At 41.8% G+C, this 13071-nt stretch overlaps 1 protein-coding gene across 3 annotated transcripts in view; it reads right to left on the reverse strand.

Moving 5' to 3' along the window:
* PCYT1B (phosphate cytidylyltransferase 1B, choline) overlaps positions 1-13071 on the reverse strand; it is a 40913-nt gene that overhangs the window by 16209 nt on the left and 11633 nt on the right. For all 3 annotated transcript variants that reach the window (XM_058019091.1, XM_058019089.1, XM_058019090.1), the window contains exons 2-3: positions 2977-3076; positions 1539-1655 (exon numbers count right to left, since the gene is read on the reverse strand). In XM_058019091.1, the coding sequence (XP_057875074.1) occupies positions 1539-1655; positions 2977-3076 (217 nt within the window). The remainder of the gene's footprint in view (positions 1-1538; positions 1656-2976; positions 3077-13071) is intronic.

The following is a 13071-nucleotide window of genomic DNA, read 5'->3' on the forward strand; positions in this document are numbered from 1 at the left end:
TTTTATTTTCTGATTACTATTTGTTCATGTACAATGCAGACACAGTATCTTTCTTTGTACTTCTTTTGAATCTGTCATCCTGCTCTAATAACTGATTTGGGAAGGTATAAATGTCCATTTTAAAAAGAAAAGTTACCTTAGGTCCAAATAATTGTCTTCACAAGAAAAATAGAAGGGGTTTGTTGTGATGCCCACAAAGACATATGACACTGGTGCTTTTGCAGCACAAATTGTATGTGGGTGTGGGAAGGTGTCCATTTTTTAAACAAGCTAACACACAGTGCCTTGCTGGGAGAAGGTGCTGATGAGTGCTGGCTGCTTTGTCCTTCACACCAAAATTAGGGGCAAAGTGAAGCTATGCCATGAATTTCAAAGGAGTCAGGCATTTGCCCCAAAGCTCCTTCCCTTATCTGGGGCAACCCCATATCCTTTGAAAACAACAACAAAATGTACATAACTTCCTTTTTTTTAAACCTCATAGTCTTGCACTTCCACTTGCTGCTTCTGCAAGTTGTCTGGCTCAGCTGGAAAGCACAGACTCCTTAATGTTTCCTTCCTAACAAAGGGACTTGTCCTTTACCTCACAGGAAGCTCCATGGGAATTGCCACATTTCATAAACTTGAATAAAACTAAAATATGTGTTTATAAAGAGATTTTGGTTTTCCTCTGTGTTGGGTCTTCCCCCTCCACCTCCCACCCCTGCAATTGTTTGGGACAAATATGCAAAACAATGCACCTTATAGTACCTGAAGGTTGCACTCATGTTCACTGTAAAGCATTTGAGCAGCTGAATGAAGGTTGCTGAGAAGGTTGCTGTGAAAGGAAAATGGAACCAAACTGCACATTTCTGAGGCTTCATGAGAGCAGGGCTTGCACAGCCAGCTAGGTAGGAAAGAGCCACCCTCCAGTGACTCCTCTGGCACAGGCCAACTGCTGAACAGCTGGCAGCCAGGCACACACCAAGAAAAGATTTTCTTAGCCAAAAAAAAAAAAAAAGGATTAAGAAAGTAACCTGCCTGGGGACACCTGTGAACTGAAATGACATTCCACTCATGACCTACATTTGGGCCTTCAATGACAATGGGCCAGACTTAGCTTCTGTGATGATGCTGAAGGCTGGGTCTGGACCTGACAGGCAGAGGTCATGGTCTGTGCCTGGCTGGCAAAGGGACCAATGAGCCAGAAATAAATAATGGTTGCTCTCATTCACTCATCTCCAACTTTGAACAATTTTGAGCAAATAACTGAAAAAGGTAAATTATTCATATGGAGCTATTTTAAGCTCAGAGCCATGCAGGCACCTGCTTTAACTAGAATGGGAATTGTGCCTGTGCTGCTGAGGGCAGAATTTGACTTTTACTTTAATTGATGCAATTGTAAGATGTAATTTAAGGCAAATCACCTATAGAAAGCCCCTGAGAGAAAGCAGCATTCAAGTCATAGTGTATAAACAGCTGGGGGTGGGAGCACAGCAATAACTTTCTGATAGTGAAGCACAGAAGCAAAAATTCAGTGCAATAAATAACTCTGATCTTACCTCCTACTAATAAGTAGCTATTTGGGAATAGAGTTTTGGCTTGCATAAGAGCTCTAGCATGGCCAGCGTGGAAGAGGTCAAATATTCCATCTGCATACACCCTAACAGGTCTGTCAACTGTGGAAAAAGAAACACAGCAGTGATTTTTCAGATCCCAAACAAGTTGCACTTAATTCTGCTGGATGGCATTTTGTTCCCAGATCAGATGATTGCACAGATTTACCCCAGTTCTGATATTCAAAAGCCCCACAGGTAAACCTGCAGTTTTTGATACTGCACACTACTTGTTCTTTGTACTCTTTGCTGTTTTCTCTCAGACTTACCCTATTTATTATCATCCATCATTCCCATATTCTAATTTAGCAAAAATGTCATCTTTCTGCCTCATTCAGAGTTCCACCATATGTCTTGTTCTTTTCTCTCTGCCTTTCTAATCAGATATGCCTTATGGATTTTTCCCCATCATTTCCCTTTCCTTCCCTCTTGCCTTGACTTTTTCCACAGCTTACTGCTGTAAAAATCAATTGCTTACCTCCTCTATGCAAACCTTTTACTTCACTTTTTCCAGACTTTCCCCAAGTTCTTCTCTCTAATGAGCCTGTAACTTTTCTTTCTCATGCTACCACCCTTATAACTCTTTCAGTACAGGCAGCTTCAGCAGCAGCCTCCAGACTGAAAAAGGACTTGCTTTCTCAAATGACATGTTTGCCACCTCCAAGCAAAAGCACAGTGGAAATGAAATCAACAGAGCTCAAACCTCCATGGACTGTGCTTCAGTGACAGCAGAGAGAGGTCTCTGCAGTCAGGACATCCAAGGGTCTGTGGGAGAGAGAGCACTGATCCTTGCACAGCTGACTGGAAAGCTGCAGCTTGCTCCTATAATGTGGACATACTTTAAAAGCTTATTTTAAATAAGTAAAGTAACTCAACAGAGCCTTCTAAAAAATAATCTCTTCAAATATGGGGCAGGGGCTGAAGGATACATTTGGGACTTCATAGGAAATCATCCTGCTTCCCCAGTCCAATCACAGATGCCCAGATAAAGAAATTGGCAAGTAACCTTTAAGGCCACTGAAGGTCTGATGCGATCATCAGGAACATCAGTGAAAGAAGAGTTTTCCAGAGATGAGAATCCAGAAGGTAGCTACTACATAACACAATTTTCAGGCTGGCTGGAGTGGGCTGGTACGCCTTCCTTCCAACCAACATCCACAAATACATCAAACTCTAACTTGAAATGTTTTCTCTTGTTATTTTTCTAGAGAACATCATGGCTCTGTAGTTGCTGGTTTCTTCTCATAACCTGACAGCACTGGACATTAGGCTTTTGCTTTTGAGTGGAAGGCACAAATAACATAAGCATTAATAGATGTTTGTATGGAAGAAGCAGTGCTTTGGGAGTGCCCTTGATCCTGTGGGTGTAGCTCTCTCCACATACCTGGTGTTCCCCGGCGCGCCTGTGCAATGGTCAGCTTCTCGTGGGGTGCTTGGCACTGACAGCTTGTTTCATCAGCGAATGGAGCAGGTGCCGTCAGAGTCTGGAAGGAGGAAAAAGCACAAAGAAAGTCAATTTAATTTCACCACCAAGTAGTTATAAAAGAACCATTTAATTGTGGCAGAATGCTGTAACCAGACTTCATGCCAGTTTGTTCTCAGGGGATTTTTGCCTTTTGGTCACCCTCGAGCACACACAAGTCACACAAGGTAGGATGGTGAGGAAAATAAAGATTTCTAAACACGTCATGTGACTGAATTCTTTGTCCCTTGTTAGAGAAGCTTGGTCGTCTTTGAGGTGGGTGAAGGCACACAATTTTTTTGTTTGCAGAACAAAGTCAGGTTGGATGGTGTGAGCAGCTTAACACTTCTCAGTGACTCGGAAGGCCCAAGGAAAAATGTATTCTGTTACCTGTAAGTAACAGCTGGAAAAAATACTTGGGACTTAAAAAGCTGCAAAGGAGCCACCTCTTAACAAGCACCCTTTCCTGCCACTGGCATCAGTACAAATAATTGGGAGTAGAGGTTATTTTGCTGTGGCTTTAGTCAGAATCTCCTATAATTTTGAGGAGCCATTCAAAATAAAGGCAAGGATGCAACCTTAAGTCCCATTTAACAAGAGCTGACTGAGCTGCAACTCCTTTCTGGTCTGACACATTCTGTAAAAATACTAAAACACTCTAACTGTGATCAGAGCACCACAAGGGTACTTGCTCTGAGGAGCTTAGAACCTAAAGATACATGAGACAGTGTGAGGATGTGTGAAGACTGACGTGGCATTATCTGTCAGGAAACTTGATTACTGAATTTGTGTTTTCTGCCCATGTCTATGTAGGAAGTTATCAGACATCAGACCCTCAGGTATTTATTATCTGCCATATAGTCTGATAGGAAAAACAGCTTCTACAGCTTCTGGCTTGAAATCTTTACAAAAATATAGCTGAGTTTTGGTTTGCTTTGTTTTTGAGATGAAGTAGTGGTTGAGAAAAGCTGAAGGAAATCTGTCACTGTGCCTCCCCCATGATTTAACTGGGGGTTCATGGCTGTGCAGCTGTGGCTTGGCTGGGTTTTGACAGTGACCATCCAATGTACAGTTGTCACACCAGCTTGACTACCCATGGATGATCATGACAGCAACCATTTCTGCCTTTACACAGTTTTTCAGATTTTTGATGCTGACTGATTTATCACTGAGCATTTAGCATTCTTTAGCATCCCTGAGACACCTTAGAGCATGTCATGCCTAATTGCTGGCTGATCTCTGGGCTCACTGGTTTGTTGCATGGAAAGCTCAGAGGACAACAAAAACAACAACAAAGACTTAAAGATTCAGTCCCAGTTCTTTCTGCTGATTTGCTATTCATTTTGTTTACTACAAGTAATGTAATTTTATGTAGGTTTCCTATTTTTCCTTTCCATTTTTCTTTCCTTATTTTCTCCCATACTCTCAAATGTTAAAGGAAATCATCATCATTAGCATCTTCATGATGACAATCACAGCACCTCTGCACAGACAAGGTTAAAAATGGAGACACTATTACCAAGCCCAAGTTTCTGTCTGGGTTTCATGGAGGGGAACTGTTCATCAGGCCACCCACGCTGCACGGTGTAGAACATTACACATAATCATACAGTGCCAGATCTTTCCTTTATTTTCTAAATACTGTCTTTTTGCTGCTGGCTTTGCCATTGCTGGGTGCTAATCTGTCTTTTTATCTCCAAGGAAGGTCAAGTTACACAGCAGCCCATACAGCCTGGCTCCTGCTGAGATAAAGAGGAAGGCAGAAATGTTAAAACAATAATGGCTATGGTCTGAGCCCTGCAACTGGTAATCAGCTCCTAGCTTGGCAGAGGTTGTTTCCTTGAAGGTTATTTGAAGAAAATAGACCTGGTTTGCAGGAAGATATCTCTTTTTCCCCCCAGGCAAACACAGTGGTGCTTTTCATCCATGTAACCACCTTTGCAACACTGAGATTTTTCTTTCGGTCTCTGCTCAACGGAGAACGACCTCTATCAGCTTCCCATTGGTCCAGCTTTAATAAATGTTTGTCATTAAAGCTCACTTTACAGATCAGGGCTTAGAACCAGACCTGTCAATATTCTCTTTACTCTCTGATCTCACAGTTACTAGATATGAAAATACATCAAATGCAATACATTAAAATCAGCCATATTCTGTCAAAACCCAACAGAGAAAAGCATAAACACCATGTGCTGACAGATGAAAGCTATAGCAATAGCTTCCAAATGACTACTCACTACTATTTTATTTTATCTGTCCTAGAAAAATTATTGCTAAGCTTAACAAAAACATCTTATGAGTAAAATGAGACCATTTGGTTTGCATAAAAGCCCATAAGAGAAAATATTTCAAGAAATTATTAAAACTCAGAAATAATTTGTGAAATCTTTTCAGTTTGTATATATAATTACTTGCATTCTTTCCAGTTTCTCGATGGTAATAATTAGAATTGTGAGAAAACAGCAAGTAATTTATATAGCAGCTTTTCATTTTGGTTAATCCATTAAAGTTCTTTTGGAAGCTTGCTATAGTTTTGCCAATAATCATATGGTTAGACAAAGACTTTGTACTTCTGTCTTTCTCTGACAGATTTTCCCTTCATCTCTGCCTTCCTTATATTCTAGGCATTTACATTTTGCAATTACTCAAGCAAGTGAAATTTGCTTTCTATTTTGGACCAAGGTAAGCTCCTGAGACCTGCACCATCCTGCAGTAATATGTGAGAGAAAGCTTATCACGTTACAAATGGAGAAGTCATTGTAACACTAGGACTTATTAATGATATTTACTTCAGAAGATGATAAAAAGCTCTTGCAATAAGAGTCCTGTTTCCTGGAAATTAAGACACAGCATTCAGTAAAATGAGGGTACAGGAAATCATCATATTTAGTAACCCTTGCATAATAGAAGCTGTTCATTCTATGAGAAGTTTAAACAGTGTCTTACTTGCTTTCTAGGAAATTTGCAAAAGAACTGAATGATGCTCAATAAACATCAGGACATTAAAAGATGGAAGGTGGATAACGGGGGCTTTCCCAGCAAGCACCTCACGGCTCCACAAGCACCAGCAATGTCTCTGTAGCCCACAGCTCTATTTGGTGAGACAGCAGCCCAGAGAGGAGCACAGTGTGCTTGGCATCCCTGAGCTGGCTCTGGGGCCAGGACACTTCCCTGAAGGAACCCTACATGACAGCTAGAAGCACCTTATTTTCAGGTGTATCTTGACACTGCCTTTTTATTGTCTCTCTTCACAGCCTCTTAGGCTACTGGAGCCATTTAGCTCACCTCCTAGGAATAAGGTAAACACTTATACTTGTGTCTCTAACAATTAAAAGGAAAGTTGATGGTGATTTGTAGAGGAAGAGGAGCCCTGAAATAACAGGTCAAGGACACAAGCACCTCCACACCCTCTCTTTTGATTACAGCCCTTTGTGTTATTGCTTGCTTGCTTCTCTGTGTTTGGTAGCTGGGCTGGGTTTTTACACAGAAGCAAGGAAGACAGAAACATTCTTGTAAGTAGGTAAATGCAGACCCATCCAAGCCATAATGCACCTGCCTTTATACCCCTGCCTGCAGGGTGACTGCAGGAAATACATCTAATGGAAGGAGCTACTGCCTTTTTTTTTAATTCATGCAACAACAATACATTCTCTCCTCCTCTTGAAGTTGTAGCTAAGATTTTGCCATCAACAAAGATCAGTGAAATTTCAGATCATGAACCAGTACAGCTACAGAGGCAACACTTGATAAAGCAGGCTGGGGCTGTGCTTATGAACGAATGAAACTGGCAGGGAAATTCCGTGGGAGGTCTGATGCTCTAACCACCCTTTGTCTCAGAGGCAGTATTTAAAACAGGTAAGGGATTTCACTGGAACAAATCATGTGGGTAAGGTCTGCTCATATGAGGAACAATTATTTTGGGAACCTGCTCCTGATGTTGGGAAACAGTAATTACAGAGCAGGAAACAATGACATCAGTTCAAGGAATATTTAAGAAAAAGCCCAATCAAAACTGTTGAAAAATACGTATGCACCAAGTTTCTGAGGTATGAACACTATTTGTAAGTGGAAAGGCCACGTTAAGGACTACCAAGGTCTCTCAGAGGTTCAGGGAGCAAACACAGTCAAAAAGGAAAACCATGCTGTCTCCTACCTGTTTGGGTCAGTAACCTAAATTTATGAGCATTGAAGTTGTAATTGAATGTTACTGGTGGTTGTCTCCTGGAAAACTTTTTACAAACTGTTCTACTCCAAATGCCAGTATAGAAAAAAGTCTATCCTCTTAGAGTTTTGCTGACTCAGGAAGGTGGATACAAACTAAAATATGGCAAACTAACCTCATAAGAACAGTAACTTCGGCATTCTGTTTGCAAGCATTTCAAATTAACTTTGTTGCTCTTTCTGGGCTTAATCTTCCATCAAATATACTTCGCTCATCATTTGTATTAAGTAATTATTAAGTGCAAGATGTAATTACAAATTGAAGATACTGCAGAAGAAAAGAAACTTCCACTGCCTTTTCAAGAAGCATAATGGTGTATAAATTGAAGATACTGCAGAAGAAAAGAAACTTCCACTGCCTTTTCAAGAAGCATAATGGTGTATATATGTAGAGATTCATAGATTATGAAACTAGAACAACTATTATGTAATCTAGTGTAATATTTGCAAAAGGCCAAAGAATTTTGTGACAAGATTCCTGCATGACAGCCATGACTTCTGACTGAACTGGAACACGTTATTTAGAAAACAAAATCATCCCTAGAGGTGGGATGGGCCCCAAGTTAAGCAGAGTTCAAGTGAAAGAGTTGCCAACGAAGCACCTCAGCCTCCATGAACACCAGCTAGAAGTGAAACGTGACCCTTGGGAACTCATCCACCTGAGCCTGCTCCCCTGGCACAGCCAGAAGGAGACGGGAGGAGCTCTGCACGCCAGTGATCCAGGCAGGACTCACTGCAAGAGTAAACTGCAGCAAGGGCACTGTGCAGCCCCTGAGCCTGGATGTTCTCCTGTCCTGATGGCTGCAGACAGGAAAGCTGTCAGACATCCCAGCACCAAGGAGGGATACACAGCATTCCAGGATAAAGAAGCTTTTGGCTCCTTCAAAGGAGCACCAGTGGCCAATCATCAGCCTGCAGACACCATTGGCAAGAACCACACTGGCTGTGGAGCATGTGCCACTCAATGCCCCGTGGCAGCTGCCTGCAGGCCCAGGAGCAGTGCTGAAGGTTGGCCATAGTCAATAGACCAAAACTAATGCCACTCTGTGTTTTACTGATCAATCCAGGGCAGATAACATCAGCTCCTCTGTTTTGAATGTCTATTATACATTTCTTTTTACTTGTACATTTTGTGTATAGAATTACAGAATCATGAAGGTTGGAAAAGAGCTTTAGGATCATCCACTCCAACCCAGCACTACCACTGTAACCCCTAAGACACCAAAACACATCACCCAGTGCCAGATCCAGATGCCTCATGAGCACCTCCAGGGATGGTGACTCTGCACATCCCTGGGCAACCTATTCCAATGTCTGACCACTCTGAAAAACACTGAAAAAAATTTTCTAATATCTAATCTGCATCTCCTCTGTCTCAGCTTAAGGCCATTTCCTCTGGTGCACTCACTGTAGGCACAGCAGAAGGGACCAGCTCCCACCTCACCTCAGCCTCCTTTCAGGCAGTTCTAGGGAGCAATGAGCTTCCCCTGAGCCTCAAGAGTGCACAAACCCAGCTCCCTCAGCCATTCCTCACAGGACACGTTCCAGACCCTTCACAACCCTCGCTGCCCTTCTCTGGACACACTCCAGCACCTCAGTATCTTTTCTGGAGTGAGGGGCCAAGAACTGGACTCAGTACTCGAGGTGTGGCCCCACCATTGTTGAGTAAAGGTGACAATCCCTGCCCTGGTCCTGCTGGCCACACTCTTGCTGACACAGGCCAGGTGCCATTGGGCACAGCTGGCTCATTGTCAGCTGGCTGGTGACCAGCAAGCCCAGGAGCCTTTCCGCTGGGCAGCTCCCAAGCCACTCCTGCCCCAGCCTGTAATGCTGCAGGGGGCTGTTGTGACCCAAGTGCAGGACAGGGCACTTCCCCTTACTGAGCTCCTGCAACTATCCCCAGCCCATTAATGAGCCTGCCCAGGTCCCTCTGTAAATCCTTCCTACCCTCAAACAGACCAACACTCCTACCCCACATAGTGCCATGTGCAAATTCACCTGATATATGGCTAAAAGAACCCAACTCTGCTTTAACACAGGCAAGGGTTAATCCTCTGAAAGCAACTCAGTTATACAGCTAAACTATTGGGTGAACTTGGCCAAATAATCAATCTCTACTTGTGCTTCTCTACAGACATACTTTACATTTATCAATTATTCAATGTCAGACGTACAACAGCATTGTGTATAGCATTGCTCAGAGACAGAGCTATGAAGAAGCAAAAAAACCCAAACATTTTTTCCTCCTGCACAGGAGACACATACTCTGCAGTTCTCAGCGGTCAGCAGAATAACTCTGGGAAAATCTATTTTCCCATAGAGAGGGTGATGGGCTTCTTTACAAGATCCCTGATTCATCCAGTGCCTTTCAAGAGGTTTTCAGCTTATACCATCTGTATGTGTGTAAAACAGGGAAGCAGATTACATGGAAACAAAGGACACACTGGGACAGACAGCTATGGCTCAATGTCTGTGCATGATTGTGGATGTGTGAGTACACACTACACATATTCTCTCCTGTGTAGTCAGAATCTGCCTCCTAATTCTCTATTTCTTCTGCTCCATATCCACGCATGTGCTGAGTTCTTTTTACACTTTATACATATATTATAGTGTTGTCTATGCTCCTGAGGAGGGAGAAATATTGTAAATAGAGAGAATCTATTTACAATATTTTTCCACTCCTTTTTAAAGGTATGATACAAACCTTTGTCGTAATGGCAATAGCACAATTTAAGAAGTTGGCAATATTCTCCTAATAAAATCTGTTCCTAAAATATCATTGCATTTCAAGCACAGAATGCAAAATATAGAATGTAGTGCTTTCTCCCTGTGTTTATGGATTATTTCTGATTCCTGAAAAGGTATCTGTGGTTCTGTGTACCTGAAAAATACGTACTGCAACATTTTTTTGCAGAAACTGTAGCATTTCAGAAGGTATATAAACTGCATGTCCTCTGCTGTAATAGGGGGAAATCTAAGCAGATTTTTCATGTCTATGAGCAATTTAGGTTTTTCTAAGTGCAGAAAAAATTGCTACACGTCCTCAAGCACAAACTTCACTTGGCACATTTTTATGCGTTTGTGGTTTTATATACTGGCCAACATTTATGAAAATGAAAATGAATCCAGAGCAAAAGCCAAACTTCTAAAGGACCAAATAAATATTTAGTCAAATAAAGCAATTTTGGGTTCCTTAAATGTAAAGCTATTTACATATTTATTTATGCTTAATTCCACACTGAAGTAAACAGATGGCAGACCCCCTGTCATATCATCACGTGAGAGAAACAGATGCATGGGACACTTTTTAACCACAATAAACTTCCCCTGCATTAATCATTGGCTCCTCTGATTAAAATTGCCTTCCAGTGATATAGGAAAGATGAATATGAAGATCTATGAAAGCTCATGGAAATAAAATACTGAAATGATTCTAGGGATTGCATCAGAACCTCTTAAAACATTCTTTGTAAATATGAAGGGATGAAAATACAGGAATCTGAGGCATGCACAATTTCCTTGCAATTATTTCAGATTCTGTGTTTGAGTTCATTGCTTAACAGCAGCAACAAAAAATTGTCTAAAGTAGAGTGACTCCTTGAACCATTATACAGCTCCAGTGTGTGTAAACACTAAAATGTTCTCCTCTTCTCTTCAAGAAAATAAAATATAAGTGTTTTCCAAATGCACTTGAATAATTGGAAAAAAATAGAATTAATGTACTCATTTTTTCCAAAAAAATCAAGAAAATCAATAAAATGGCTGAAGCAGCTGATACCTAAAATTATGTGAGATCTGTCACATTCAGTTGTACTTGAGTCTCATTCTCCAAGTAGATTCAGTGGCCCCAAGAAGTATCTTTTAATTAATACCCAACTCCTACTGACCTGTAAAAGCCTGTAGCCTCTGAATCTCACAACACTCCAGAAGTAAATGTGGGCTTTGGAGCAGTGCTGGGACTGCAAGGGTGAACCAAACAGGGCTGTGACACTTGCAGTGCCTTGGCAGAACAGGTTTGATCTGCCATATGGACAGATGGAGTGTCCAGCTAGTCTGTCCTTGCAATGATGATGGAAAAAAGCCCCCAATAAACTTTCTGGGTACTTCCACACAGGCCCCAGTGCCACCTCCTGTACAAGAAATGAGAGCTGGCCACAGCTTCAGCTGTCTGAGAACAGACACCCAAGGGTAGTGTGGATGTCACACCCTTGAACAGCCCAGTATTTTGGGGATAGCACTGCCTAGGGCAGAGCAGACAGAACAAAAAGCAATTACCTGTGTTTTACATCATCTTAAAGATAGATTCACTTTAAATTAATGAAACTGCTGCTTAATTCCTCCTGCCTCGCCCTCTACCCACTGATGTGCCTGTGAGCACAGCCCAAACCAACCACATTCCCACCTATCTACTCCTCTCCTCCCCTGTAATTCACCCCAGCTAACTCAGGTGGGTTTCTGCTTATCTGGTTTCTTAAATTAAGTACTGTGATGGAAATGTATGTTGGAATGCCCTGCATTGCCTCAACTTATCTAACCCTCAGTTAGGCTCTGATAAGTTTTTAAAATAAGACATTGGTTCCCTGGTCCTATGAGTACTTTATCACATTTCGACTGCTGCCTGTGTTGGAAGACAGAGACATGAAATACAAGGAAAAGAAGCTCTCAGTATGTTCAAGGGAAAGATGAGACCAAGCAGTACATTCTGAAGTTTGTTTTCAAGTAAGTGTCAATGTGTATTTGGGTTTGCCTTATCTGCAGCACTGTCCTTATAAATTGCCATTATTTTCTTTTATGAAATATATCACATGGAACTGTCTTCCTGAACAAAGTGTGCTGAAATGTTTGTTTCTTTCATGTGAAGATTGGTAATTTTCAAAGGACATACCAAACCTTCAAGGAGCTACACACACCTGGGACCAAAGTGAAACTCTCAATCCCAAGTGAGATAAATAAATTATAAAAAAATGAGCACATAATTTCACAGGGTTTTGTATTTCCTCCTTGGTATTTCCTGCTGTGGTATCTCTCAGTTAGACTAAGAGCTTTCCTTTCTAGTACTGATGCACATGGGCAAACCCTAAGGGCAGGAATCCCAGGCTGAGATGCACAGCCCAGCAGAACTCTGCAGCCCACTGAAAGTTATCCAGGGACAGCTACCATGCCATCAATGTGTGCATGACATGACTGGGGTCATGTTTGACCACTGACAACAGTGAAGGCCCCATGACCACGGGTATTCTGAGGATTAAAAGCATGAATGGGACTGCAGCAGATGAGAACAAACCAGCATTGGAGAAATGCTATTTGTGAGGGGTTTTTTCTTGACCAAAGAACTCCTAAAATCACCACTACAGGTAAAACCTGTGACTCTGATGGGTTTGTTCCTCTGTTTGCGTGGAGACCAAGAGCTGTGGGGTCTCTCAGAGAGACATTTTTCTGACATTAAGATATATGGAAGTTGAGAACATAAAGAAGGCAAAGATTAAGTCAGAGACGGAGCAGAGGAATTGATTGAAGCAACACAAACGCTCATTAATGCTCCAGCTGGTTAAGAAAATGCACAGAGTGTCTTGGGAAAAAATTAATGGCAATTTAGAATGACAACAGTACCAGGCACTGGAAAACATCAGGTTTCAATACATATTGAAACTTACCCTAGAATTGCCTGCAATGTCCCCTGATTTTCTGGTCTTTGAAGGACACAGGTTGTTTGGTGCTAATGTGACAGCTCCTGACAAGCTAGCAGACTTCATAGCCCAAAATCAGAGCTCTAATGGCACATATCCATTAAAA

This window comes from Melospiza georgiana, chromosome 2 (genome assembly GCF_028018845.1).
Source record: "Melospiza georgiana isolate bMelGeo1 chromosome 2, bMelGeo1.pri, whole genome shotgun sequence".
In the NCBI taxonomy this organism is placed as follows: domain Eukaryota; kingdom Metazoa; phylum Chordata; class Aves; order Passeriformes; family Passerellidae; genus Melospiza; species Melospiza georgiana.